The sequence below is a fragment of the Balaenoptera physalus genome (genome assembly GCF_965194825.1).
Source record: "Balaenoptera physalus genome assembly, chromosome: 20".
In the NCBI taxonomy this organism is placed as follows: domain Eukaryota; kingdom Metazoa; phylum Chordata; class Mammalia; order Artiodactyla; family Balaenopteridae; genus Balaenoptera; species Balaenoptera physalus.
This window is the reverse complement of record NC_138901.1, coordinates 19,055,633-19,078,478: the sequence shown is the minus strand read 5'-3', so window position 1 is coordinate 19,078,478 and position 22,846 is coordinate 19,055,633. Positions and strand designations below refer to the sequence as shown.

Here is a 22,846-nt window from a genome sequence, read left to right as displayed (position 1 = left end):
ACCTGGAAGGCCAGTCCCCACGTCCAGGCTCCCCCGAGACCCCAGCCTTGGGACCCCAGGCACAACCAAGGCCTGCTGTGGGTACTGCCAGGTCTCTCCCTACCTCCCTCCTCCCAATCCTGGGCTGGAGACCTTAACCTGACCTTCCCTCACAGGAGACCCGACAGGGAGGCGGGGAATTTTTCTCTGACCAGTCATCTGCCCAGCTGAACCATTCAAGAAAGTTGGGGGGGGTTCCAGGAACTGGGTCTCCACTGGCTCCATCCTGGCTCTGAGGGGCTCTGAGAGGCTGTGTGATGCGGTTGGTGGCTGCAGCAGTGGCTCCTTCCCCGCCTCCACGGTGCTGCCCTTCTCTTCCCTCAAGAGGCCAGGCTGGAAGGACTGCTTTTTTTTTTTTTGAGTTCATGTTTTTAATTGGCTCAAATTACAAAGGTCCCCAAGGAGGCCCTGGGGGGTGGGGGGAGGCAACCTGGAGAGAACCTGGGAGAGGCAGGCTCCCTGCCAGCACCCACCACTCCCGCCTGCCACCTACATCCCAAGTGCAAGCAGAAAAAGGTCCCAGACCCTTTAAATAACCCTAAAACACCCTGATGAGAGAGCAGGTGGATGAAGGGGCTCCTGCGCCTTCACACTGGCGACAAGGCTGCCCTGACTTCTGTCCTGCCCAGGGTCCTCCCCCACCAAGTCCGAGGTTCCCATTCCAGACCCCGGCCTGGCCGGGTGGGAACAGCGGATCTCCTCTTCCAGGAGGCAGGGACACCATGTAAACGTCGGCAGGACGGACCCCACTGGCTTCAGCGGCAGAGTCAGATGCTTGAGCTCTCGACCTCCCCACGGCCAGGGCTCCCAGGCACAGTGAAGCGCGTGGAGGGTGGCAGCTTGGGGCTGAGGGGCTGCTGTGGGAGGAAGCTCCTTCCTCCCCACTGTTTGAGGCCAGGTCCTCTGTGGGCAGCGGGAAGCCCAAACGGCCCGTCCTCTGGCTCTGGAGGCCATGGCGACAGGACCCCGGCCCGCAGGGTGGTGAGGGGGCATGCTCATGCCCGTGCACCCAGCTCTCCGATGCGCTGCCGCAGATGAAAGGCAAATTCAAACATGGTGGCTGCGAGGCTCTGGTGGATGAGGTACCGGGGCAGGCGGCCCTGGGGGAGGCGAGAAGTTCCAGGAAGGCTTGCCCTGGGCAGGGGCTCCTCCTCAACAACTGGCACCAGCAGGGGCTGCTCTGGGCCAGGACACAGGTGCAGCTCTGGAATGCAGCCTAGGCCGCCCTCCCCCCTCCCCCCTGGCAGGAAGAACATGCCGTGCCCGGGGCTTGGCGTGAGTCACACAGACAGACCCGGGAGGGGCTGGGCTGGCAGCCAGCCACCCTTCCTGGGGGCCTCGGGAGTCAGAGGTAAAAAGGGGAGGCACAGGCCCTCCGGCAACTCAGGGTGAGAAGACCATCTGGACCTTGCCCCCAGTTTTAGAGTAAGAAAGGAGGCGGAGAGTAGGGGAGGCTCTGAGTAGAGCAGGGAGCGCCCAAGGTCACACAGCAGAGTGCCCTCCACTCCACAGAGCCTGCCTCGCAGCCCCGGCATGCCCACCTTGAGATCTGCATTAAGGATCCAGATGAAGGTGCAGACTCCAGGGTTACTGGCTGACTTGAGCACGATGAAGCCCCCAGGACCATTCTCTCCCCTGAGGAGAGAGGCACCAGTGGGGGACCTTGGAGCCAGGCAGAACCCCTGACTCGCCCCCCGCCACCCCATTCTTGGCCCACCCTGGACTGGGGTGGGAGCTGCTGGTCCAGCAACCCCCTCGCTGCCTGAGCAGGGACCAGGACGGGTGTCCCAGAGGCCACAGCGTACAGCCCTCCACCCCCACCTGCCATGTGACGCTCGAATCCTCCTACAACCGCCTGCCGATGTTTGCACACCCCCAGTGGCAGAGAAGCCCCAGCTCACCACCTTCCCAGCCCTCATCTAGTCGGTCCAGGGATTCTAGGTCCGCTCTAGTCGTGAGGGCGTGGGCTGGGCGGGCACTTCTCACCAGGGCCCAGCTCTGGGAGCAGCGCAGTGCCACTGGGCTCCAGGAGGGGGCGCCTTCTCAGGAGGCGTTGGGCCTGAGCTGTATGGTGCACACCCCATCTCCATTTAATTCGCCTACAGCTCCCCTGACTCCATAGATAAGGAAGCTGGCACCCAGAGGGGAAATGAGCTTGCCCATCACCCAGCAAGTCTGCGGTGGTGGCGAGACCAGAGCCCCAAGCTGACACTCAAAGAACAGTGCTCTCTGAGGAACCCCAGGACAGAAGGGGAAGAGTGGGGTATCTGGGAGGAGGTCACTTGTAGGGCTAGGATTAGACAGCAGGGGAACTGGAGGAGGCCGTGGAACAGGCAGCAGGAAGACTAAGGCCTCTTCCTTTGGAGGTACTTCCAAGCACTGCGGGAGAAAGGCAAGGCCGTGGGACAGGCAGAAGGGGATGAAAGGGACCCGAGTCTCCTCAGGCAGGAAGTTGATGCTTCAGAACACAGAGCCTCCTGCTCAGGTCCCCCAGACCAGTGCAACCTCATGGCTCCCAGCCCCCTTCCCGGGCTGGTCCCTATTTATCCCCATTCACGGTCTATCCTGGAGCTGCCCTCCAGCCTGGTGGTGGGTCCAGCCTCCAGCAGATAAGCAGGATTAGGGGCAGCGGGACTGGGGACAGGAAGGCAGCCTTGGCAGGAGAAAGTGCCCAGCTGTACACACCGACCCTGCCCTGTCCCCACAGCTACCAGGGGAGGGGCCAGCGCGGATGACCCCAGGCAAGGCTCAGCTCACCTGACATATTTGTGTGTCGGGGGCTTGGCGCAGTGGGTGGTGGCGATGCCCGATGACAGGTATCGGTCTCTGCGCCGCTCGATGCGTCGGACGTTCACGAAGTCCCTGGAGGGGGTAGGGTTAGGTCAGGGGGTGCCGAGAAGGTCCAAGGACAGGCGGCCTGGCTGAGAGGAGGGAGCTCGGGGGGCACTCACCTGGGGGAGACCACACCACCCGCGGCCCCCGAAGACACATCGTAGGAGATGAGGGTGTTGTCTTCTACTCGCTGCAGGATCTGTGGGCGTCAGGGCAGACGTGAGGTGTAGCCACCCCAGGAAAACCCCAGGGAAGGGTCCCAGCATCTCCGGAAAGCCCCAGGCCAGCCTGCTCTCCGCTCAGGTCCCTTAATTAAGAGCCATTCCCATTCATGGGCACTGGCTGGGCCAGGCGCTCTGAGCATTTCCTCTTTCCATCTTCCCCACCCTTTCCAGGAGGCACTAGTACCACCATCCCCATTTTACAGATGGGGAAGCTGAGGCACAGAGCAGTCCAATGACGTGACCTGGGTCCCCTGGGGGTCACTGGTCATGCTGGGGTACAACTGCGCCCTCATCTGCCATGTCGCTCTGCCTCTGCCCTGAGGGGTGCCCAGGCCTGGCCCCCTGGCTCAGCTCACTTGGCAGGCTGTCACTGTCTTGTTCCACAGCACCATCCTCTCGGGCTGCAGGATCACCTCCTGGTACACCAGCTCCGCGGGGCAGGGCAGGAAGGTCTGGAGCAGGGCGGGCAGAGGGCTGGGTGGTGCCAGATGTACTCGGGCACACCAGCCCTTCCCTCCTGGTTGGGAGAAACCTGCCGGAGGGTCCCCCTACCCCCGGGCTCTTTCCTGGAGTCCCAGGCAGAGCAGGAGGCTCCAGAACACCTCTTCCCTCACTCACCTTCAGGATGAAGGTCTTGCCATGAAAGGGAACCTCGATGGTGTACACAGTGTCCCCATATTCCTGTGGCAGGGACAGAAGGGTGGCAGGGAGGTGGGCAGAGGGGAGCCTGGGGGGCAGGAATGGGTGACAGGCAGGGCAGGTTTTTAACAGCTCAGGGTAGAAAACTCCAGGAGTTTCGGGATATCTGAGCAGCCATTAAAAAACAGTGGTTCTAGGACCTCCCTGGTGGCACAGTGGTTAAGAATCCGCCTGCCAATGCAGGGGACACGGGTTTGATCCCTAGTCCGGGAAGATCCCACATGCTGCAGAGCCACTAAGCCTGCGAGCCACAACTGAGCCCACATGTCACAACTACTGAAGCCCACACACCCACACGCCTAGGGCCCATGCTCCACAACAAGAGAAGCCACCGCAATGAGAAGCCCATGCACTGCAATGAAGAGTAGCCCCCGCTCGCCGCAACTAGAGAGGCTGCGCGAAGCTATCTACAAAGACCCAACGCAGCCAAAAAATAAAAAAGTGGTTCTGCCTCCTTGCCTCCTTCACTGTTGGTGGGAATGTAAGTTGGTGCAGCCACTATGGAAAACAGTATGGAGATTCATCAGAAAACTAAAATTAGAATTACCATATGATCCAGCAATCCCACTCCTGGGAATATACCTGCACAAAACTATAATTCAAAAAGATACATGCACCCCTATGTTCATAGCAGCACTGTTCACAATAGCCAAGACATGGAAACAACCTAAATGTCCATCAACAGATGAATGGATAAAGAAGATGTGGTACATATATACAATGGAATACTACTCGGCCATAAAAAAGAATGAAATAATGCCATTTGCAGCGACATGGATGCAACTAGAGATTATCATATAAGTGAAGTAAGTCAGAAAGAGAAAGACAACTACCATATGATATCACTTGTGTGTGGAATCTAAAGTATGGCACGGATGAACCTATCTACAAAACAGAAACAGACTCACAGACATAGAGAACAGACTTGTGGTTGCCAAGGGGGGTAGGGGGAGGGAGAGGGATGGACGGGGAGTTTGGGGTTGGTAGATGCAAACTATTACATTTAGAATGGATAAACACCAAGGTCCTACTGTATAGCACAGGGAGCTATAGTCAATATCCTGAGATAAACCATAATGGAAAAGAATATAAAAAAAGAATGTGCATATGTGTATAACTGAGTCACCTTGTTGTACAGCAGAAATTAACACAACATTGTAAATCAACTACACTTCAATAAAAAAACCCAAAACAGTGGTTCCAACAAATGTTCTGCAATGAGGAGAGAAAGGCTTTTGATATCAAGTTTAAAGGCAGGAGCACAGCTGTGGCTGCAGCCACGAAGGACCGTGTCTCCAGGCCAACAAGGGCTGCCAGAGGAACTGGCCAGAGAAAGGGATGAGGATGTTTTCCCTCTGTTTTCCAAGTTCTCTGCCATCTTTTTAGATAATACTGTTTTGACCATGAAACACAACACCAGACACAGGGCCAAAGCCTGGCTTCCCCTTCAAAGCTGGAGCCGAGGGAGCAGAGCAGCAGGGGGTGGCGGTGGGGTGGGGGGAAGCAGGGGGAGGGGCGGTGAAAATGTCCAATGCAGCCCAACCAAGTGGCTGACCCCAGGGCTCAGCCCCCTCTCCTGGGGCAGGAATATGGTTCCAACCCATGCAATCTTTGGGCTTATTTCTCAGGCCTCAGAAAAGGGAGGGAAAACTCCCCACAGGAAAACTCTCAGGATCAGGTGGGAGACAGGTTTCTTACATTATTCTTCTCAAACTTCCAGTTCTCCTCCTGGGCCAAGATCTGGTCCACCACCGCCATAGCCTCCTTCCCCTGGAGGATGTACTCCCGTTCCTGGCCAGGGATGGGAGGCAGGAAGGGGTCAGCCTGGGGTCTGTACCCCACCTGCTCTTTCTGCACCGGGCTGGGTGGGAAGCCTGACTCAGCCAGATGTCCAGATGCTGGGTCTGGGCTGGTCTCCCGGGCCCTGCGGGCTTCCTGGGACCAGGTGCCGTGGCTGCGGCTGCTACCCCCGGGCCCCAGGCAGGAAGCAGACCAGTGGGCCTGACCGACAGTGGGGCAGACACCCAGATGGACACGGATTGGCATTCAGGCTGCCTAAGCTCTACCCTCCATTGGGAAGGCCCTGCCCACCCGGCTGAGCGCAGCACAGGCCCCTCCTCCAGGGTGCCCACCCGGGGCGGGGTAGGCAGCCAGATACCTGGGCAGAGAAGCCTTTCTTCCCAACAACTTCTTCATCTGATTCATTGTCAGACCCTGCAGAAAACAAGCAGAGGACAATGGGAAGACGTGGAGAGAGCAGGGGGAGGTCGGGGTACAAGTGCAACGGTGTGGCAGTATGAAAGCGGGTGTGACACAGGGCTGCTCGCTTTCCCCGGGGAGCTGACACGAACAGAAAGAACAGACCCAGCCAATGCCCCTCCCCGAAGGCAGTTCCCCCACCCACCAGCCCGCACCTGCAACGGATTCTGGGGGTGAATAGAACTGGCCCTCGGACAGGGCGCCGGAGAAGAGCAAGGGTCCTCGGGCGACAGCAGCCTGGGCAGCAAGATACCCTGGGGGAGCAGATGTGGGCAGCCATCGCCCCAGACCAAGGACAGTCATGCCCCAGCAGCCTGGGGTCCCCCGGCCCAGGCTCACCCTAAGGCTCCTAGAGGCAGAGCTGGCAAGAGAGCTCAGAACCGGCTCTCATGCCCGAAACTCTCCTCTCCCGGGTGGGGGTGACCCTCACTGCACCCCCTCACCCCCCAGCACTCACATCGCTCCTCCTCAGCCTCCTGGGGTAGGACTTTGAAGTCAAGGAACCAGGTCTCCAACCAGGCGAGGACGAAGGAGACGATAGGGAGCAAGTAGCCGAAGGCCCCTTTGCTGAGCAGCTGTGGAGGGAGGGGGCTGAGCTCCATGGCAGGGAGTCACCTCAAACCCAGAGCCCCACCCTGGGGCTACCAACTCTGGCCTACACCCCACTCCTGGTACCAGCTGTGGGGACCCTCTGTGGCACACGCCTTTGAGATGGATGGATTAATGAGTTCTGCAGCAGGATAAACTAAGGTTAGGCTGGAGGAGGAACTTTCCGTCCTTGGGGTTGCAGCAGGGCAAGTGGGGAAAGCCAGTGAAGATGATCCCTTAGAAACCTCAAAGGACAGGATTCCCCCTCACCCCAACCCTGACAACAGGGTCAGACACCCAAAATCAGAGAAGTGGTCCCTTCTTGGGAGAAGCCCATCCCTCAGGCCAGATGCCCACCAGACCAGCCAGACCCTGAGCCACTGACCTCAGAGAGGATGACCTTGACAATGAGGAATGCACTGGACACCAGCGTGGTGACCTGCCCAGGGGAGGGAAGGAGGAAGAGAGCAAACACAGAGGTTGGGAAGTGAGTCCTCCTCCATCCCATCTCTTGCACCAGCCCCACCAGGGCCCGAGAGCTGCCAGGAAAGTGGCATCTTACCGCAATCACCCACCAGTGCCGGAGCCGCAGCACAGCATAGCCCAGGAGCAGTCCGGAGAAGCGGAAGAAGGCCAGGACCTGGTGTGGGGGGCCGGGGAACCATCACGGGCAAGCCAACGGCCCTACCCCTGCTGAAGGCGGGCCTCCCCCTCCAGTCCTGCTCCCTGAGGCTCCCTCCACACGGTGTGCACACCCCAGGAGAGAATGGCCGAGGCCAAGTCAGCGTTTCTTTGGGGATGATCTGGATGTGACCTTCGTGGACAGGGGTCTCTTGTCTTCCCCTCCCACTTGGGGCTCTCTGAAGGTGGGGCCTCATTTAGGAAGCCGTTTGAACACTGAGGGTTCCCTGAAGATAGGAGCAAGTCTCCCTGACCAGATTAGGATGTGTGTTGCGAGAAGAAGAGAATCCAGCGAAAGAAGACACGCTCTTATGCCCTCTCTGTCCCCAGGATCTCCAAGGCCACTCACAAAGATGTCAAAGAAGGAAGTTTTAAAGCTGTAGTGGATGATCTCCTGCTCCAGGTTCCTCTGGATGCCTGTGTTGGTCTGGAAGAGAGAGATGGGGATAGCCCTGCAAGCAGAACCAAGTCCCCAGGGCTGCCCCTTGTTCTCCCAGAGGGGGAGGGGGCGGGAGGGGGAGAAGGTAGAACCGGGAGGGAAGAGAGGCTGTAAATGCTCAGCTACCACCCAAGAAGCCCCTGAGGCACCAGGGGAGCTCAGCCAGGGACCTGAGACCCCAGCACTATCACTGTTTCTCTAAGGATCCTGGCAGCCCAGACAGGCGGGGCTAAGCTGTGCCTCAGACACTCGCGGGCACATTGCCCAGGAAGAGGCAGGCCTGGAGGGCCTTGGGGCTGTGCAGGAGAGGCGATGAGCCCTATGCAGGTAGGTAGGGCTGGCACACAGGGTGCTGGGAGCATGCCTCTCACATAATTTCATCTCCCTCCCACCACTGAGGTGCTCTATCTTCCCAGCCAAGCATCCATCTGGGGTGATGGGGGCCAGGGGTGGACGGTGGTGTCAGACAGAGCCCCAGGTGGCAAATCAATTGATTAGGTTTGTGCTTAATGGGCAAAATCCATCATGCTGCTAGAGAGGATGGCATTCAGAGTGAGCAGACTGGTCCTTGCCCCTGCCCCTGCCCTAGCCACCCACACATTTTCAATGGGACCCCTGAGACCCTGGCTGGGGAGTGAGGGGTCCGGATGGACACTGAGAGCTAGAGCAGCCTGAGGCTTCAGGAGGAATGGGGTGGCAGGCTTACGCCTCTGCAGGTGGGGCACCAGCCCCCGGAGAAGGGGGGCGCAAGGGGACTCTCAGGAATGGGGCCTGGAAGCCCTGAAGGGGAAGACCCTTCACACCTAGACCGGGGCTTCTGATCTCCGGCAGATGATATGAATTGGAGCAGTGGGGGTTGGGGGGCTGGTTAAAGATACAGTTGTTCAGACACTGGGTCTGAAACTCAGGCTGAGCTGAGCACCTAGAATGGTTATAAAACTCCCAGGTGATTCTGATGCTCGGGGCAGGAGCCAGCAATCTGGACAGCCCCTCACTAAACTTCGAGCCCCTGGCACATCCCCACTGAATGCCTCAACCTCAAGACCGCTCTGAGCCCTGTGGAGTCTGACACCTTGCTGCCCCTGGCCTGACACCCCACTCTGCCCCAGCTCGGTGCGCCTCTTACTCCTGACTGCTCCCTCTTGGGCTCCACGGCCCCTCCCACCCCTAACAGCCCCTGTCCCTCAAGCTCTGTCTTCCACCATTTTTCTCTTTACAGAGAACTCTCCCTCTGCCTGGGTACCCGCCTGCCCACTGCGTGAGGACTCAGGACAGTGGAGTTCCAGCCCCTGCTTTGCCAGGGGCTACGAGACCTTGGCACAGGTCTTATAACCCGGCCAGGGTCGTTGCATCCAGTGGGCAACACACAGTCTGTTAGATAATTAAAAATATATATGCTCCAAAATATGAAAATAAGATGACAGAACTGAAAATAAAATTTCAATTAAGCGTCTACCGAGTGAAACATTATGTTGATTCTATGAACTATTAAATCCAGCACTCTGAAACTTTTCATCACATTTGAAAACAATTTGGAGGTTAGATTTTCGCACTTTGCAAGAATTCCCAAGTCTGCATGATGACTGCTCAGCTATTACAGCCAATACAGCCAGAGAGTTTCAAAAGTAAAATTATCAAAAACTTTTTTCAGCTCTTTTCTAGCAAGAAAATGTATATACTGAATGAAGGATGTGGGTGAATGTTAGTGCCTGCTTTGATGCTGCACGGGACCTTCAAAAGCAAGAATGTCTAAGACCTCGGAAGCTCTTCGAGCAGCCCTGAACCTTGCTGGGCCTCAGCTCTCTCATCGCTAAGGTGGTCCCGAAGGCCCCGTGGCTGTGGCTCCTTCTCGCTGAAGGTGCCAGCTCATCCCTGTGCACAAAGGACAGCCACCCTCAGAGCCCTGCCTTGCTTTCCAGCTCAACATGCCTGGAATCAAACTTACCCTCTTCACCCCTAAACCAGCCCCTTCTCCAAATTCATTTCTAGCACCAGTCATTCTCCTGACACCTGAGCTTGCGATCTGGACGAAGGGCACCTGCCATCCAGAACTCAGACCCACTTTGTACAAGGAGAACAGGGGGTCTCAAAGAGGCTGAGTCCCTTGCTGAGGTCACACAGTTACTACAGAGGAGAAGCTGGCACGGGACCAAGCCTGGGATGCCCTGTTCCACGGCTCCTGTCTCTGTGTCAGGTCTCTGCCCTGTTAGCACCTGGGGATTAGGCCCCACCACCAGCTGGCCAAGCACTGCACAGGGGGAGAAGGGGGCAGACCCTGCCCCGATAGGCAGCTCCGTCTCCAGACTGCTAGGTGGCATCTCACCAAACCCAAGAGGCCAAACTGGGGGGCACTGGAAGAATGCCCCAAGTGGGGAAGGAGAGCGGCACCACTGGGAACTGGGAGTTTTTACTGGTTGCTCCCCACTGTACCCTCTGCTTTTAGCACAGTATCTGGGACACAGCAGGGGCTCAAAAATGTTTGTTGAATGAATGAATTGAGTCAGAGAGTAATGTAGAGCAGAAAGAAGACAAAGGTTTCAATAGCTCAACCAGAGTCCTCTGGGCTCCCTCCTCCTTTCTCAAGAGTGTCCACTGGGGGGCAGTATGGCGCAGAGGTCAAGAGTGTGAGCTCTGGAGCCAGAGAGTCTGGGTTCAAACCCTGCCTCCTTCACATACTTGCTGAGAGACTTCAGATAAACGACTCAGCCTCTCTGAGTTTCTTTCTCTGGAAGATGAGAACAGCTATTCTTATCATCTCATTCTTCCTTTTACCTGGAAATCAACAGCCCCCCCCACCAACCCCGGCCAGAGGCAACCCTCCCATACGGCAGATGGAGTAACTGAGGCCCAGGCAACCCCCACAGTGCGGCGTGTGCCTCCAGCCTTGGCCCCACTCACGTTCAGCTCAATGATCCAGAGCAGGGAGATGAAAAGCAGGTCGAAGGTGACAAAGAGGCAGAAGGTGCGGCGGACGTCGGAGATGGCCCGGCGCTTCTCGCGAGGCGGCGGGAGGAAACGCGAGGAGAGGCTCTGGCTGTGGGACAGCGACGAGCCGAGGGAGGCCACGGCTGGCAGGCTGCGCTCCAGGTCACGGGCCGGCTCCCCGGACAGCTTGCTCATCCTGGCGGCCCCCACCTCCAGGCAGAGAGGGCCGGGCCTCAGCGGCACGGCTGCGGGAAGACGGGGCGGCTGGCTCAGGTCCTGCATGTCAGGGTCCTGGAGGTCCCGGTCACCTCCCTCGTCCCTTCCCACGCAGCCCCCGGGGACCCCGTTTGCTCCCAAACACATCTGCCCCTCAGCCCCAGCCTAACCCGGTGGGCCAGGGCCCTCTCTGCCTAATCTCCCACTGTGGCCTGACTTTCAGGCTGGAGGTGTCTGGGCATCCCTCTCACTCTGTCCTGCTTCTATACCTGCCATCCCCGGTAAAGTCCTGCAGCCCCACGGTCACCCCTGGAGGCCTCTGGGATCCTCCCCGATGTCTGGGGGCACAGCCTGCTCCTGCCAAGCGCTGCCCTGTGGTTCAGCCTCTGGGCCTGTCAACAGCCTCTGGGCCTGCCCCCACCCCCAGGAGAAGTCAGTCCCAAGCTCTGTTCTTTGTTTTCCAAGCACAAAGCCACATTCCCTCCCAGCAGCCAGCCCTACCCTCCCACCCGCTAATCCATGGCGACTGGGAGGGACTTCCTAGAGCAGAGTGCTCTGTGCTGGGGGCGGGATGGCGGGATGACATCTTCATCTCCAGCTACGTCCCCACCACTGCCACCTCGGGCCCACCCAGCACGGCTCTCTCCCAGCGCGCCAACTTGCTCCTAGTGGACGCGTCTCCAGGCTTCCTCTCCCCCCGCAGCAACCACTTCTCCACACGACAGCCAGAGAAAGCTTTTCAGAACATGAATCAGATCCTGCCATTTCCCGCTTACAACCCTTCAAGGGCGCCCCACTGGTCTGAGGATAACAGCACCCTCCTCGTGATGCCCTCGCAGGACGTGGCTTTGCCTGGCTCCTCTTACCACTCCTCTCACAAGGCACGGGCCCCGTCTCACTACGACGGCCACCCGGGCCTTCTAGGTCCCCACACGTGGCAGCCCGGTCCTGCCTCGGGGGCCTTAGACCCAGCTCTCTGGGCTGGGTGGAATGTTCTCCCCAGTCCTTTCAACGGGCAGCTCCAAAGCCCTCTCCTCAGAGCCTCCCGCCCTCCTGTCCCCAGTCCCAGTTAATTTATGGGGCTTTACCTTCTTCAGTGAACTCTCACCATCTGAAACCATCTTACTGATTGTTCTGCAAACTCCACGGTGCAGGCCTTTATCTGACTTGGTCCCTGTTGTCTCTTAGGACCTAGCACAATGCTGGCACTTAACAGGTGCTGAATAATTGACTGTTGAATAAATGGCTGACCCAGAGGGTCTCCTGGCCCTCAGCTCCACGCTACATGGTAGAGAGGACCAGGGCAAACCCAGCCGCTACCCAAGCTTCACCCAGAGCTCCAGTGCCCACAGAACGCTGCGCCCACGGGCGTGTTTCATGCCCACACAGGGCAGGATGGTTCCTCCTATTCTTCAGATAAGACAGCCAAGGCTCCGAGAGGGTGAATGGACTTACCCATCCTTTACCTGCCTGTGCAATCATGAGGCTGAAATCCTCATGAACCCTAGAGACAAAAGGGGCCCTGGAGCACTCCCTCCCTGCCATGCAGGCCCCAGGCCTAAGGTCTCTGCTCTGCCAATTTGCTGGCGGGGGCCCTCAGAGACCCTGTCCCCTGCGCGGGGGAAGGAAAGGTTTAGTCTAGAGCCAGAGAAGAGCTGATGCAGTGTGGTGGGGCCTGAGTCTCTGGTACCCCATCAAGAGTCTCCCTGAGTATTCTCACACGCCAGCACCAGGGGGCAGGTCTGGGGGCCAGTGGAAGGGGAGCCCTAGATCTTTGTGCTTGATTCTGGGAAGGCAAGATCTAACTAGTCTCCCCTCCAAATTCGCCGTCCCCTCCATACCTTTGCTATGTCTGCTACCTTCCACGCCCCACTCCATCTACTAAGTCCAAAACAAGCCCCCCCCATATGTGGCCAGCAGGGGGCTCTGAGCAAGCCGGCTCACCCACCCCTCTGCCTCTGTGCTAGTGGACCCAGAGCTGACTGTTCTCAGCACAGGCACCAGCCCAAGGCCATCCCCCCACTACCACACTCTTGGGATCCCCATGACAAGCTCACCTGGAGGGTACTGAAGGAAGGCTGGGCCCAGCTCTGGAAGGTGGCAGTCAGAGGAGGGGATGTGACAGGCCGCAGGCAATGGGACCCCCACAACGTCCATCAGCTGGACCTGGTGCCAGACTACACACTCAGTGCATCCCTCACCGAGACAGGGCCGCAGCCCCAGGGCGGGTGACATTTGCTTGTCTCTAATAGCCCTCTTGTCTCCTGCCAGACCTGTCTCCATCTCTCCTCCCCCTTTCTGTCTCTCTCACAAGCTACCTCTCTACCTTTCTTTAGAAGTGTCTCTGTACCCTCTCCCACATCCATCTTTATTTTGCCCCCTCTCTGGGTCTTCCTCTCCATCTCTCTCCCATCTGTGAGTCTCTCTCCACCCCCATCAGATCAGTCTCTCTCATGTTTCTCTCTCTCCTCTTTTCTACCTGCCTTCCCCCTCTCCCTCTTCCCTATTTCATGGCAGGGCGCTGTGACTTCCCCACTCCCAGTCTGTTCCCGGGTCTGTCTGGCTTTCCCCCTGGCTTTCCCCCTCCCTCTCTGGGGACAGGACTTGGGTGGCAACAGCTTGGGTGTGAGACACACTCAGAGTGGCAAAAGCACTGACACTGACACACCCAGATATCCCTGTGGAAGCGAGAGACAGACGGGGGCTGAGAGCAGAGGTGCTGGGGGAGCCCGGGCGAGCTGCGGACACAGGGGTGCGAGGGAGCCGACCCCGGGAGCTCTGAAGCAGGGGTGGGGGCGGCTGGCCAAGAGGCAGAGAGAGAAGGGTTCTACATTACCCTCCCCCAGGAAAGAAACTCCGGGTCCAAATAAGCAAGAGCTGGTAGAGTAGAATGGGCACTGGTCAGGAGTTAAGACCTGAGCCCCAGTTTGAGGGCAGCCACTAACCCTGAATAACTTTGGGCAAGTCCTTCTTAGCAAACCTCCGTTTCTCTATGTGGGAAAAAGGTCCATGGTTTAACTTAAAACGAAACAGCAACAAGAAAACCTTACTTAGAATCTCAATATACGGGAATTCCCTGGTGGTCCAGTGGTTAGGACTCTGTGTTTTCACTGCCGAGGGCCTAGGTTCAATCCCTGGGCGCAGCCAAAAAAAAGAACCTCAATATGGAAAACAGATAAAAGCAGGACTGTATGGGCCCCGCCACAAGACGCGGCCACAGAGAGCCCCACCGGTCAGCCTTTCCTCAGACTCCATCCACGGTCACCCCTGAGGCGCCTCCTTGGCTGTGGTTTGAAAATAACTCATTCAGACGACTTCAAAAGGCTTTTGAGCTCCCTCCGACCACCTGCCAGTCTAAGGGGTGAAAGCCACCTTGGCCTGGAACTGCCCTGACCCTGGAGGATGGAAGGTGGCAGCTGCCGGCAGAGCAGCTCGGCCTGGCCTCCGCCCGCCGCCCCCGCCCTCCTGACGGGGGGAGCAGGAAGGAGTGTCAGGAGGCTGGAGGCGGCAGGGCTGTCACCCAGCCCCCTGGGAGCAGCGCCCCCTGCCAAGCCCACCACCTGCTGTCACCGGCCCTTCCCAAGCGCCTTCAGAGGCGTGGGGAGTGGAGCAGCCCAGGTGGCGTGAAGGAGTCCGCCGGGGCTGGCTGCAGACTTGACACTTGATGTGTTTGCAGAAGCTGAGCCGCTGAGGCTTGGGGAGAGTGGCGGGGAGGGAGGGGAAACTGGAGGATTTATCATCCTCGGTCTGAAGGGAAAGGGGTGGGGAGGAGTGGGCAAGGCAGGTCTCTGGGCCCAGGGAAAGCTCAGGCGGCAAAGGGGAGGGGTGGGCCCTCACACCCCCTCCCAGGCCTTCTCTTACTCGCCCCAGGAAACACTAGCCCGAGCGCAGCAGGAGCTTTGGGTGGGTCCCGACCTGGCAGACAGCAGCAGGCAGCTGGTACCGTGCAAAGAGAACTGGACCCTGCGGCCAGGGCTCAAGTCTCAGTCTGCCCTCACCAGCCGTGCGACCCGGGGCAAAGAGAACCGTTCTGAGACTCGGTTTCTTCAGCTGCATTAAATAAAGGGAACGATAATATACTTAATGCCATAGAACTGTCCACTTGAAAATGGCTGAAACGGTAAATGTTACGCTGTGTATGCTTTACCACGATAAAAAAGGCAGCAGTAATTGCCACCGCCTCAGGCTGGCATTTATGTACGTGTCGGGAGAAGGATGGCAGGTGCTTGGTCGGTAGGGGTGGAAATGGAACCAGCAGCTGGCAAGGCCGTCCAGGTGAGAGGGAGATTAAGTGGGGTGCGGGAGGGGGCGGGGCTTACACACTACAGTAGTAAAATCACCCCCAAAGGCCTGAGTTCAAATCTGAGCTCCACAGTTCACCCGCCTGGTGACCCAGAGCAAGCTGTCCAAGCCTTCAGCCCAGGTTCCCTCATCTTGCGCACTAAGGGCCCAGCTACTGCAGCTCCAGGCAAATGTGTCTCCCCAGGGAGGGGCTGGGGCGGGAGGTGGGGGGCTGCCCTGGCTCCCGGCTCAGGCTCTGGAGCGGGGGGCCTGGGACTGATCTCTGACACTACCCCTTCCCACTGGTGCCTGCTCCCCCCACCGCCGCCTCCCCCAGGGTCCAATTTCCACGGTTCTTAGGTGGCAGGGGCACAGACAGGGTCCTTCCCAGGCCTCAGTCACACCCCAGGCCAGAAGCTCCAGCCATATCTCGGCAGCTCCCGGCCGGCGTTTCCTGGCCAAGGCAAGTCTGCAATGTGAGCAATGTTCCTCCGTCCCTCACTCAGCAAGCCTCCAAGGCTGCACCTGGAGACGGGGGATACCTGTATTGAGCCTGGGCCACCTGGCGGATCTGAGGAGACAGCGGTGCGTGGGGAGCGCGTAGGACAGCAGCTGGCACCACAGAGTAAGCGCGCCATAGACGGTAACCACGGCCGCCAGGCCACCACGGCTCCCTCTGAGGTCCTCTCACCCTCTCCTCTGCCCAGTTTCCCACAGAGCGCTGGGCCAAGCCGCACAAGTTCCAGCTAGTGTTCCCTCCACCAGCTGTGCTCTGTGACCCCGAGGGGACGGAACAAGTCTCACCTATATCCAGAAATGATTCTCACTTCGGAGCAGTGCGGCTCCTCCAAACCCTCTCCCCAGGCTGAGGGGACAGGAGACACGGGCTCAAAACACATCCCCCACGCTGCACTGCTCAGGAAATGCTGGCACTAGCCACGGGGGCTTCCCTGAGGGGTCCCTAACTCAGCACGAGTCAGGAGGAATCGGTGAAGCCAAGAAAGGACTGGATGTCAGGCCAGGAGAAGATTCAAACCCTGGATTCCCACCTTACTAGTCACTGAACCTCTCTGTGCCTCAGTTTTCTCCCTGTAAAATGGGGGTAACAGTAGTACCTACTTCTTGGAGGTATTATAAGGATTAAGTGACTTATTACACATAATGGCCCCAAACAGTCCCTGACGCAGAGAGATCGCTGTGGAAGGGTGAGCTAACATGACCCCCGTGCCTCTTCTTTGGCGGAAACACAGCCTCGAGCTCTGACTGCCTCTGGGAGACAGGTTTCAGGCCAGGGCTGGGGTTGCTCTGGATCAAGCCCCTGTTAATGCCCAGGTTAATGGAGAACCCACAGGGGGGCAGGAGGCAGAGGTTCTGCGTGCAGAAGAGGTTGGCCTTGGCCTGTGTCCTGCTGCTGGCCGGCCTGGGCGGAAGCTGGCTCGGGGACGGAGGACAGCAGACCGAACAGGCCTGCAGACCATCCACAAGAAACAAATCTGGGCTGGCAGTGGCCCACGCTGGCCCCCTGCAGACATCCTCTCCTTTACTCGCTGCGCCCGCTACCAGGAGCTGTGGAGATGAGGAGACTGAAGCTCGGAGAGGCCTGCCCACAGCCCCCCAGCCTGGATGGGGCAGAGCTGACCCCAGGGGCACGTGGGCTTCCCTCAGTGCTGGGCTGGGACCCGGTGAACCCAAACGTGGCTGCCTCCTGTGCTGGCTGGGGAGCGAGGTGTCAAAAGACCCCAAAGAGCTTAACAGCCACCCAGGCAGGGCCTGTGGAGAGCCCAGTGCCCTCCGCTCCACATCCGAACGGTCAACAAATCCTTCAAAATCCAGCCAGTAGCTGCCACTGCTCACCACTACCATCGCCCTGCCCGAGCCACATCTCTCACCTGCTACCGCTTCCTGACCGCCTCCTTGTCCTTGTCCCAAGTCTATTCTCAACGCAGCAGTCAGAGGGATCCCAGTAAAAGTCAGACCACACCTCCCAATGCCCCAAACCTCCAATAGCTTCCAGCTGCCCCAGAGTAAAGGCCCAAGTCCCCACCCTGGCCTGTAAGCCTCCTCTCCCCCCGGCCTCCTCCCCTGGAACCCTCTGCTGCTCCAGCCACACCAGCTCCTCACTGTTCCCTGGACACATCAAGCATGTTCCCACCCCTGGACCCTTGTTCCTGCTGTCCTGTCTGTTCCTCCCCTAGGTCTCTGCAATGTCCCCTCCCTCCATTCTGGTCACTCTGGTCCCTTTGGAGAGGCCTTCCCTGAACACCCTATTTAGCTCCACCCTCCACCCCCTTACCCTGCTTTATTCTTCTTCACAGCACACATCACCCCAGACATATTATATGTTTGCTGGGCTGTTTGCTGCCTGCCTTCTTCCACTGGAGCAGGGACTCCCATGCTCTGTCACTGCTGCGAGCCCAGTTCCCAGAACGGTACCAGGCTCACAGTAAATACTCACGATATGTGTTGAACGACTATTTCTACCCTCTCCTGCAGCATCACATGCACAGGTGCACGTTCCCGCCCAGCCCTGGAGGAGCGGCCCCACCTGTCCAGCCTCTCCTGGAGCTGGACTCCACCCTCTCTTGGTGTTTCGCGCTGCCCAGAGCCCCGGCACCTCCTCTACCAACGGGCAAGGGGGACTGGTTTCCTGGGCACCCTCAGGCAGGGTGGCAGCTCCCCTCCTCTTCCCTGAGCCCCAACTCACAGAGAGAAGACTGGGTGAGGAGTTAAATCCCTCAGATAGCAAGGGTCCCCAGCACTCTTCTCTTGCTGGGGGGTTGATACCCCTCCCCCAATACTCTCCAGATCACTGGCTGCTCCCAGGACACACCATGGCCAGCTGGTCTCCCTTCTGTGCCTTCAGTCCCTCTGCTTCCCCATTCTGGAATGACCTCCTCCCCCTGGGGGGAACTCCAACTCTTCAGAGACCAGTTCACAAGTCACCTCCTGGGCAAACCTCACCCTCAGCCTCAGGCTTCCCCAAGCCCAGGTCTCGGGACTCTACCTCAGCACTTCCCTCCCAACATGCTAGACTTGAGCCTCAAAGTCATCTCTCCTTAAGTCCTTGAGGCCCAGTCACGGTGTCTGGCCATACATGGCACATATCTAGTAGGTTCACTGGCCTGTGGATCTGTAATGCCTACCCTGGAACAAGGGAAAGGATGTGAGTTTGGGGGTTGGTCAGCAGACCTGGAGTTGAAAGCCCAAGGCCATTCTTTATTAGGCTTTGTGCCCTTGACCAAATCACTGAGTCTCTCACCTGTAAAATGGGGATGGTAGAGTGCCCACTCACAGAACTACTGAAAGGATTAGAAATAACACCTGCAATGTGCCTGTGTTTAAATAACAGTAGCTATTACTACTATTAGGGGCCACAGTGTCAGAAGCAGGGCCCTGGGCCGGGCATGTGTAGCATGGCACTCTGCCCAAACTGAGGGTCCATCAGTACTGCTAGGTGGTCGGATGGGCCCTGACCTCAGGGAGCTGCTCACCCAGGATGGTACACATTAGGCTCTCCTGTAGTTCAGGGCTCAGTGGCCCATGCCATCAGCCTCGACACAGTTGGCTTACTGGCACCTACTCTGCCCCATCCAGAGGGCTTGGGAAGTTCCCTGGAGAAGTAGGAATTTAAGGAGAGGAGGACACGGCAGCAGTGACAAATAAGATATCAAAGCCCAAGCCAGGCTCTGTTTCTCCCTTCCTGCTGGGGAAGTAGAAAGGGTACAGTCAAGCCAAGAAACCATATTCATCACTGTACACTCCCTACCCCTCCCCAGCCCAGAAGGCTCTGACGGTACAGTTTACTGGAAAATCCTAACAAACTGAGATCTACTCAGCCCTCCAGTTCCCTCTACATGCCAGGCCCTGTTAATGTCAGAGATGCCCCCTGCTCTGTGATTCTCTGACCCCTGGCCTACTCAACGGCTGGTGAGTCAGGCCCCACCCGACTCCTTGGTGCTGTTGGATAAAAATGGAGGCTAATGAGGTCAAGTTCTCAAGGTCAGTCTGGAAAGAGCCAGTGATCTTCCAGGGCGATCTCAGTCCTGTCAGCCTACTTGAGGGAAGGGCTCTGCAGGGGTGGGGGTGATTCAGCATAGACTCCTCCCAGCACCAGCTCTGACCAGACAAAAGCCAGGATCAGCCTCTTCCCAGGCAGGCAAAGTTCAGAGGGACACACAACGGGCCAGATGGGATGCCTTCCTTGTCCCTTATCCCACTGATGTGGCAGCTGCCCCTTTGAGGGCTGGGAGCCTGAGGCAGTTTCTGGGAGACAGCTGTGGACCTGGAGTCAGAAGATGGTTCCTTAAGTTCCTGCTGAGACACCTCCCAAGTCTCAGCTTCCTTGTCTGTAAAATGGGGCCAACCATCTCTACCGTTCAATGCAATAAGTGTGAGCTGTCAAACGTACAGGACTTTTGGTCTCACCCACGACCCCCTCCTCCAAACAAGTCTCGGTGTGGGAGAGCTCAGTTTACCGCAGCACGAGAACTGAGAGCGTACGGCGTGCCAGACACTGTGCTGGTCCCTGGGGATATTCAGGGGCTCCGGGTCTGGTGAGGGAGGCTGACAGATAAATGTACAGTGCCATGCTGTGATCAGCACTTTCAGGGAGGAACGAACAAAGGACCGTGGGCTCCCAGAGAAGGGAGCATCTGACCCAGGCCAGAGTGGGTGAGGTCAGGAAAGCCACAGGGAGGAGAAGCCATTTGACTCAGGCCTCCACATCTACCAGCTGGAGGCAAGGAAGATGGGCATTCCAGGCACTAACAAAAGCCCAGATTCAGGTTTAAAGCACAGGCCCGGCCCACAGGCATGCATGCTGACCCTACCCCAGGGACCTGTCCCCAAACACGGGTACCAGGCCTCCAGACCTCCCCAGGGCATGGTCCCTGCAGGGGACACTTCTTCATGGGGACACTTCTTCATGGCCAGGTGAGGAAAGGAATCCCCAGCCTTGGCAGCGGAGACTGCCTCTGCCCTCCTGCCCACTTCAGCCCCCTCCCCTGCAAGAGCTCTCTATTCAGAGGAGCCAGCTCTCCATTCTCTGAGCCCACCCTGGTCTCTACCTCCCTCCGGTACACTCATTCTCTCGCTCTAAGGCCCCTCACTAATTGTCAGCTCCTCTGGAAAGCCATCCTTGGCCTTTTTCTTGCTTGGGTTCCCAGAGCTCTGTGCACATTCCTCTAGAATTAATGCTTGCCATGTAACATTTATCCATTTCCAGATTCATTTCTTGAGCAGAAATGACAAAGAGTCATTGAGAAATGACAAAGAGTCATATTCATTGACAAAGACTCAGGCTCTGGGGCTCTGGGACAGAATGAGAAGTAAGCCACGTCAACTGTCCTCAAGCACTTGATAAAATTAAAAGTTATACCCACTGCCCTATATTACTCTCATGTAAACAGTAATAGCTAACACTTATTTATTGAGCACTCATGTGCTCTCTGTTTAAGCCCTAAACATACACTATTTCATTTAATACTCACAATAACTGTCAGGTAGGCACATTACTGTCTCCATTTGACAAATGAGGAAACCGAGGCAGTGACTTCATCAAGATCACAAAACAGTATCGGAACGCAGGAAGTCTGATTCAGGAGTCTGTATTGTCAATCATCATGCTATTACGGACGGGTGCTGCAGGGACTCAGATGGGGCAATATTTAGCCTTGGGGGTGGTGGGGGCAAGGTGATCCAGAGGTGATACTGCCTGAGCAGAGCACTGAAGGACAAGCAGAAGGTAGCCCAGCAGGTAAGAGGAGGAGGGGCTTTCAGGCAATGGGGCTGGTGCATGCAAAGGCATGGAGACACAAAAGGTGTGGACAAGCGCATCCTGCAATGCCATATTATTGGACCCTAGGGTACACATAGGGTAGGGAAGAGGTCAGGTCATTGAGAGCTCTGTAAATTGTGCTAAAGATTCAGTCTTTCCCATAGGCAGTGGGAAACCATCAAAGGGTTTTAAGCAAGGAAGTGACATTATGAGATGCGTTTCTAAAGGATCATAAGAGGCACTTCCCTGGTGGTGCATTGGTTAAGAATTCGCCTGCCAATGCAGGGGACACGGGTTTGATCCCTGGTCCGGGAAGATCCCACATGCTGTGGAGGAGCTAAGCCGGTGCGCCACAACTACTGAGCCTGCGCTCTAGAGCCCACGCACCTAGAGCCGGTGCTCCGCAACAAGAGAAGCCACCGCAATGAGAAGCCCTCGTACCACAACGAAGAGTAGCCCCCACTCGCCGCAACTAGAGAAGGCCCGCGTGCAGCAACGAAAACCTAACGCAGCCATAAATTAATTAATTAATTAATTTAAAAAAAATAAAAGGATCACAAGAGTTACAGTTTGGAGGCTGGGTTGCAGGCAGCCATGATTGGAAGTTGCTGGGAAGTCACTGCAGTCATCCTGGTGAGAAACACATCAACAAGGGTGGTAACAAAAGAGTTAGAGGCACAGGACCAGGTGTGAAGCATATTCAGGTCACCTCTTACATATGCGAATTGAGAAAGAAGAGGAAGTATAATTCTCAGGTTTCTGGCTGGGATGGGGTGGTAGAGAAAGAATGAATCTGCAGGGGAAAAGAGCAGCAGTTCAAGTTCAGACGGAGTGAGTGGCAGCTGAAGTGGAGCTGTACACCTGGTAGCTGGATGGCCAAGTCTGCGGCTCCAGGGAGGGGCACTCCGCTGAAGATGTAGATCTGGGCGCGTTTCGGGTGTTTAGGTGGTGTAAAGCTGAAGCCATGAGAGTTGACGAGACCACCCAAATTCAGTGTACAGAGTAAGGGACTGGGCAAGAGAGGAGAATGTGAAACGGTACTTCAACAGTCAGAGAAGTAGGAAGAAAATAAGCGGATGCTGACGCGGAGGAAGCCAAAAAAGGGGGAGAGAGGCACGTATCAACTACTTCAATTACGAGTTAGTATGCACCTCTAAGAACTCAAGAAAGATACTAAAGGGCCCTTTTGATGTCAATTAGGAAGTCATTGACTGCCATTTCCAAAGGAAGTTGAGGGAGACCGGACGACAGTGAGACGCAGACCTACAGTAACTTGTAGATATTTTCTTTCTCATTCTCAGGCCCTGACTCCTCCCTATATCCAACTCCTGCCCTTTAATACCCAGATACCGCCCCCTCGCTTCTCCGCTCACAAAGAAGAGGTAGGCTTTGGAGGGCGATCCGGGACGCCCTTCCCGGGCTCTCTCGAGTGGGCGGGGCCGCGGACGGTCATTGCCCGAGACCCTCGAACCCGGCGCGGGGTGGAGCAAGGCCAAGCAGAGGAAGGGGGCGGAACCCGGGGCGCAGGGGGTGTGGGAAGGGTCGGACGGAACCATGAACGGACACCGGCTAGAGTGGCGGGATCTGCTGGCAAGACGTAGCCCTCGTACCACCACCCGGTCCCACTGACCTCTCGCGGACCCACCTGCTGCATGTCAGCCACGGCCCCAGTTCTTCTTAGCCCCAGCCGCAGCCGGGCTCCGCGGCCCCAGGAGCGCCTCCGAGAGGAAGGGGATCTCCCAGCGGCGCCACTTCCGCCACTGAGTCCGCCCCCGAGAGCGAACGTGCGTAGGACTGCAGCCCCGCCCCCAAGCCCTCGGGCCCCGCCCACAAGGGGCGGAAGTGGGGGCTGCAGCTAAAGTTAGGCCTGAAAGGATCTTCCTAACG

General features: G+C 57.5%; 1 protein-coding gene across 17 annotated transcripts; it reads right to left on the bottom strand.

Annotated features, from left to right (window-relative positions):
- Nucleotides 1–385: 385 nt before the first annotated feature.
- STARD3 (StAR related lipid transfer domain containing 3) lies at nt 386–22,744 on the bottom strand. 17 transcript variants are annotated; one of them, XM_082441695.1, is made up of 17 exons: nt 22,605–22,739; nt 11,991–12,093; nt 10,660–10,931; nt 7,672–7,749; nt 7,204–7,281; nt 7,027–7,080; nt 6,511–6,628; nt 6,209–6,307; nt 5,953–6,008; nt 5,493–5,585; nt 4,254–4,292; nt 3,714–3,776; nt 3,452–3,547; nt 2,991–3,070; nt 2,797–2,901; nt 1,581–1,674; nt 386–1,214 (listed from the first exon to the last, which is right to left on the bottom strand). In XM_082441695.1, exons 3-17 carry the CDS (start codon nt 10,879–10,881, stop codon nt 1,035–1,037), a joined length of 1,455 nt encoding a protein of 484 aa, XP_082297821.1. In that variant the 5' UTR covers nt 10,882–10,931; nt 11,991–12,093; nt 22,605–22,739; the 3' UTR covers nt 386–1,034. The 17 variants fall into 17 exon arrangements, with proteins under 17 accessions (XP_082297821.1, XP_082297819.1, XP_082297820.1 ...); XM_082441693.1 differs by lacking the exon at nt 11,991–12,093 and having other exon boundaries at nt 22,605–22,744; XM_082441694.1 differs by lacking the exon at nt 11,991–12,093 and having other exon boundaries at nt 22,590–22,739.
- Nucleotides 22,745–22,846: the final 102 nt, after the last annotated feature.

Coding starts and splice junctions, on each gene's coding strand:
- STARD3 (XM_082441702.1), bottom strand. CDS start 13,059: ATGGACGTTGTGGGGGTCCCATTGCCTGCGGCCTGTCACATCCCCTCC. Junction 7,282..7,671: donor CTTCCTTCTTTGACATCTTT/GTGAGTGGCCTT, acceptor CCCCCACACCAG/GTCCTGGCCTTCTTCCGCTT. Junction 6,009..6,208: donor ACCCCCAGAATCCGTTGCAG/GTGCGGGCTGGT, acceptor TGTTTTCTGCAG/GGTCTGACAATGAATCAGAT.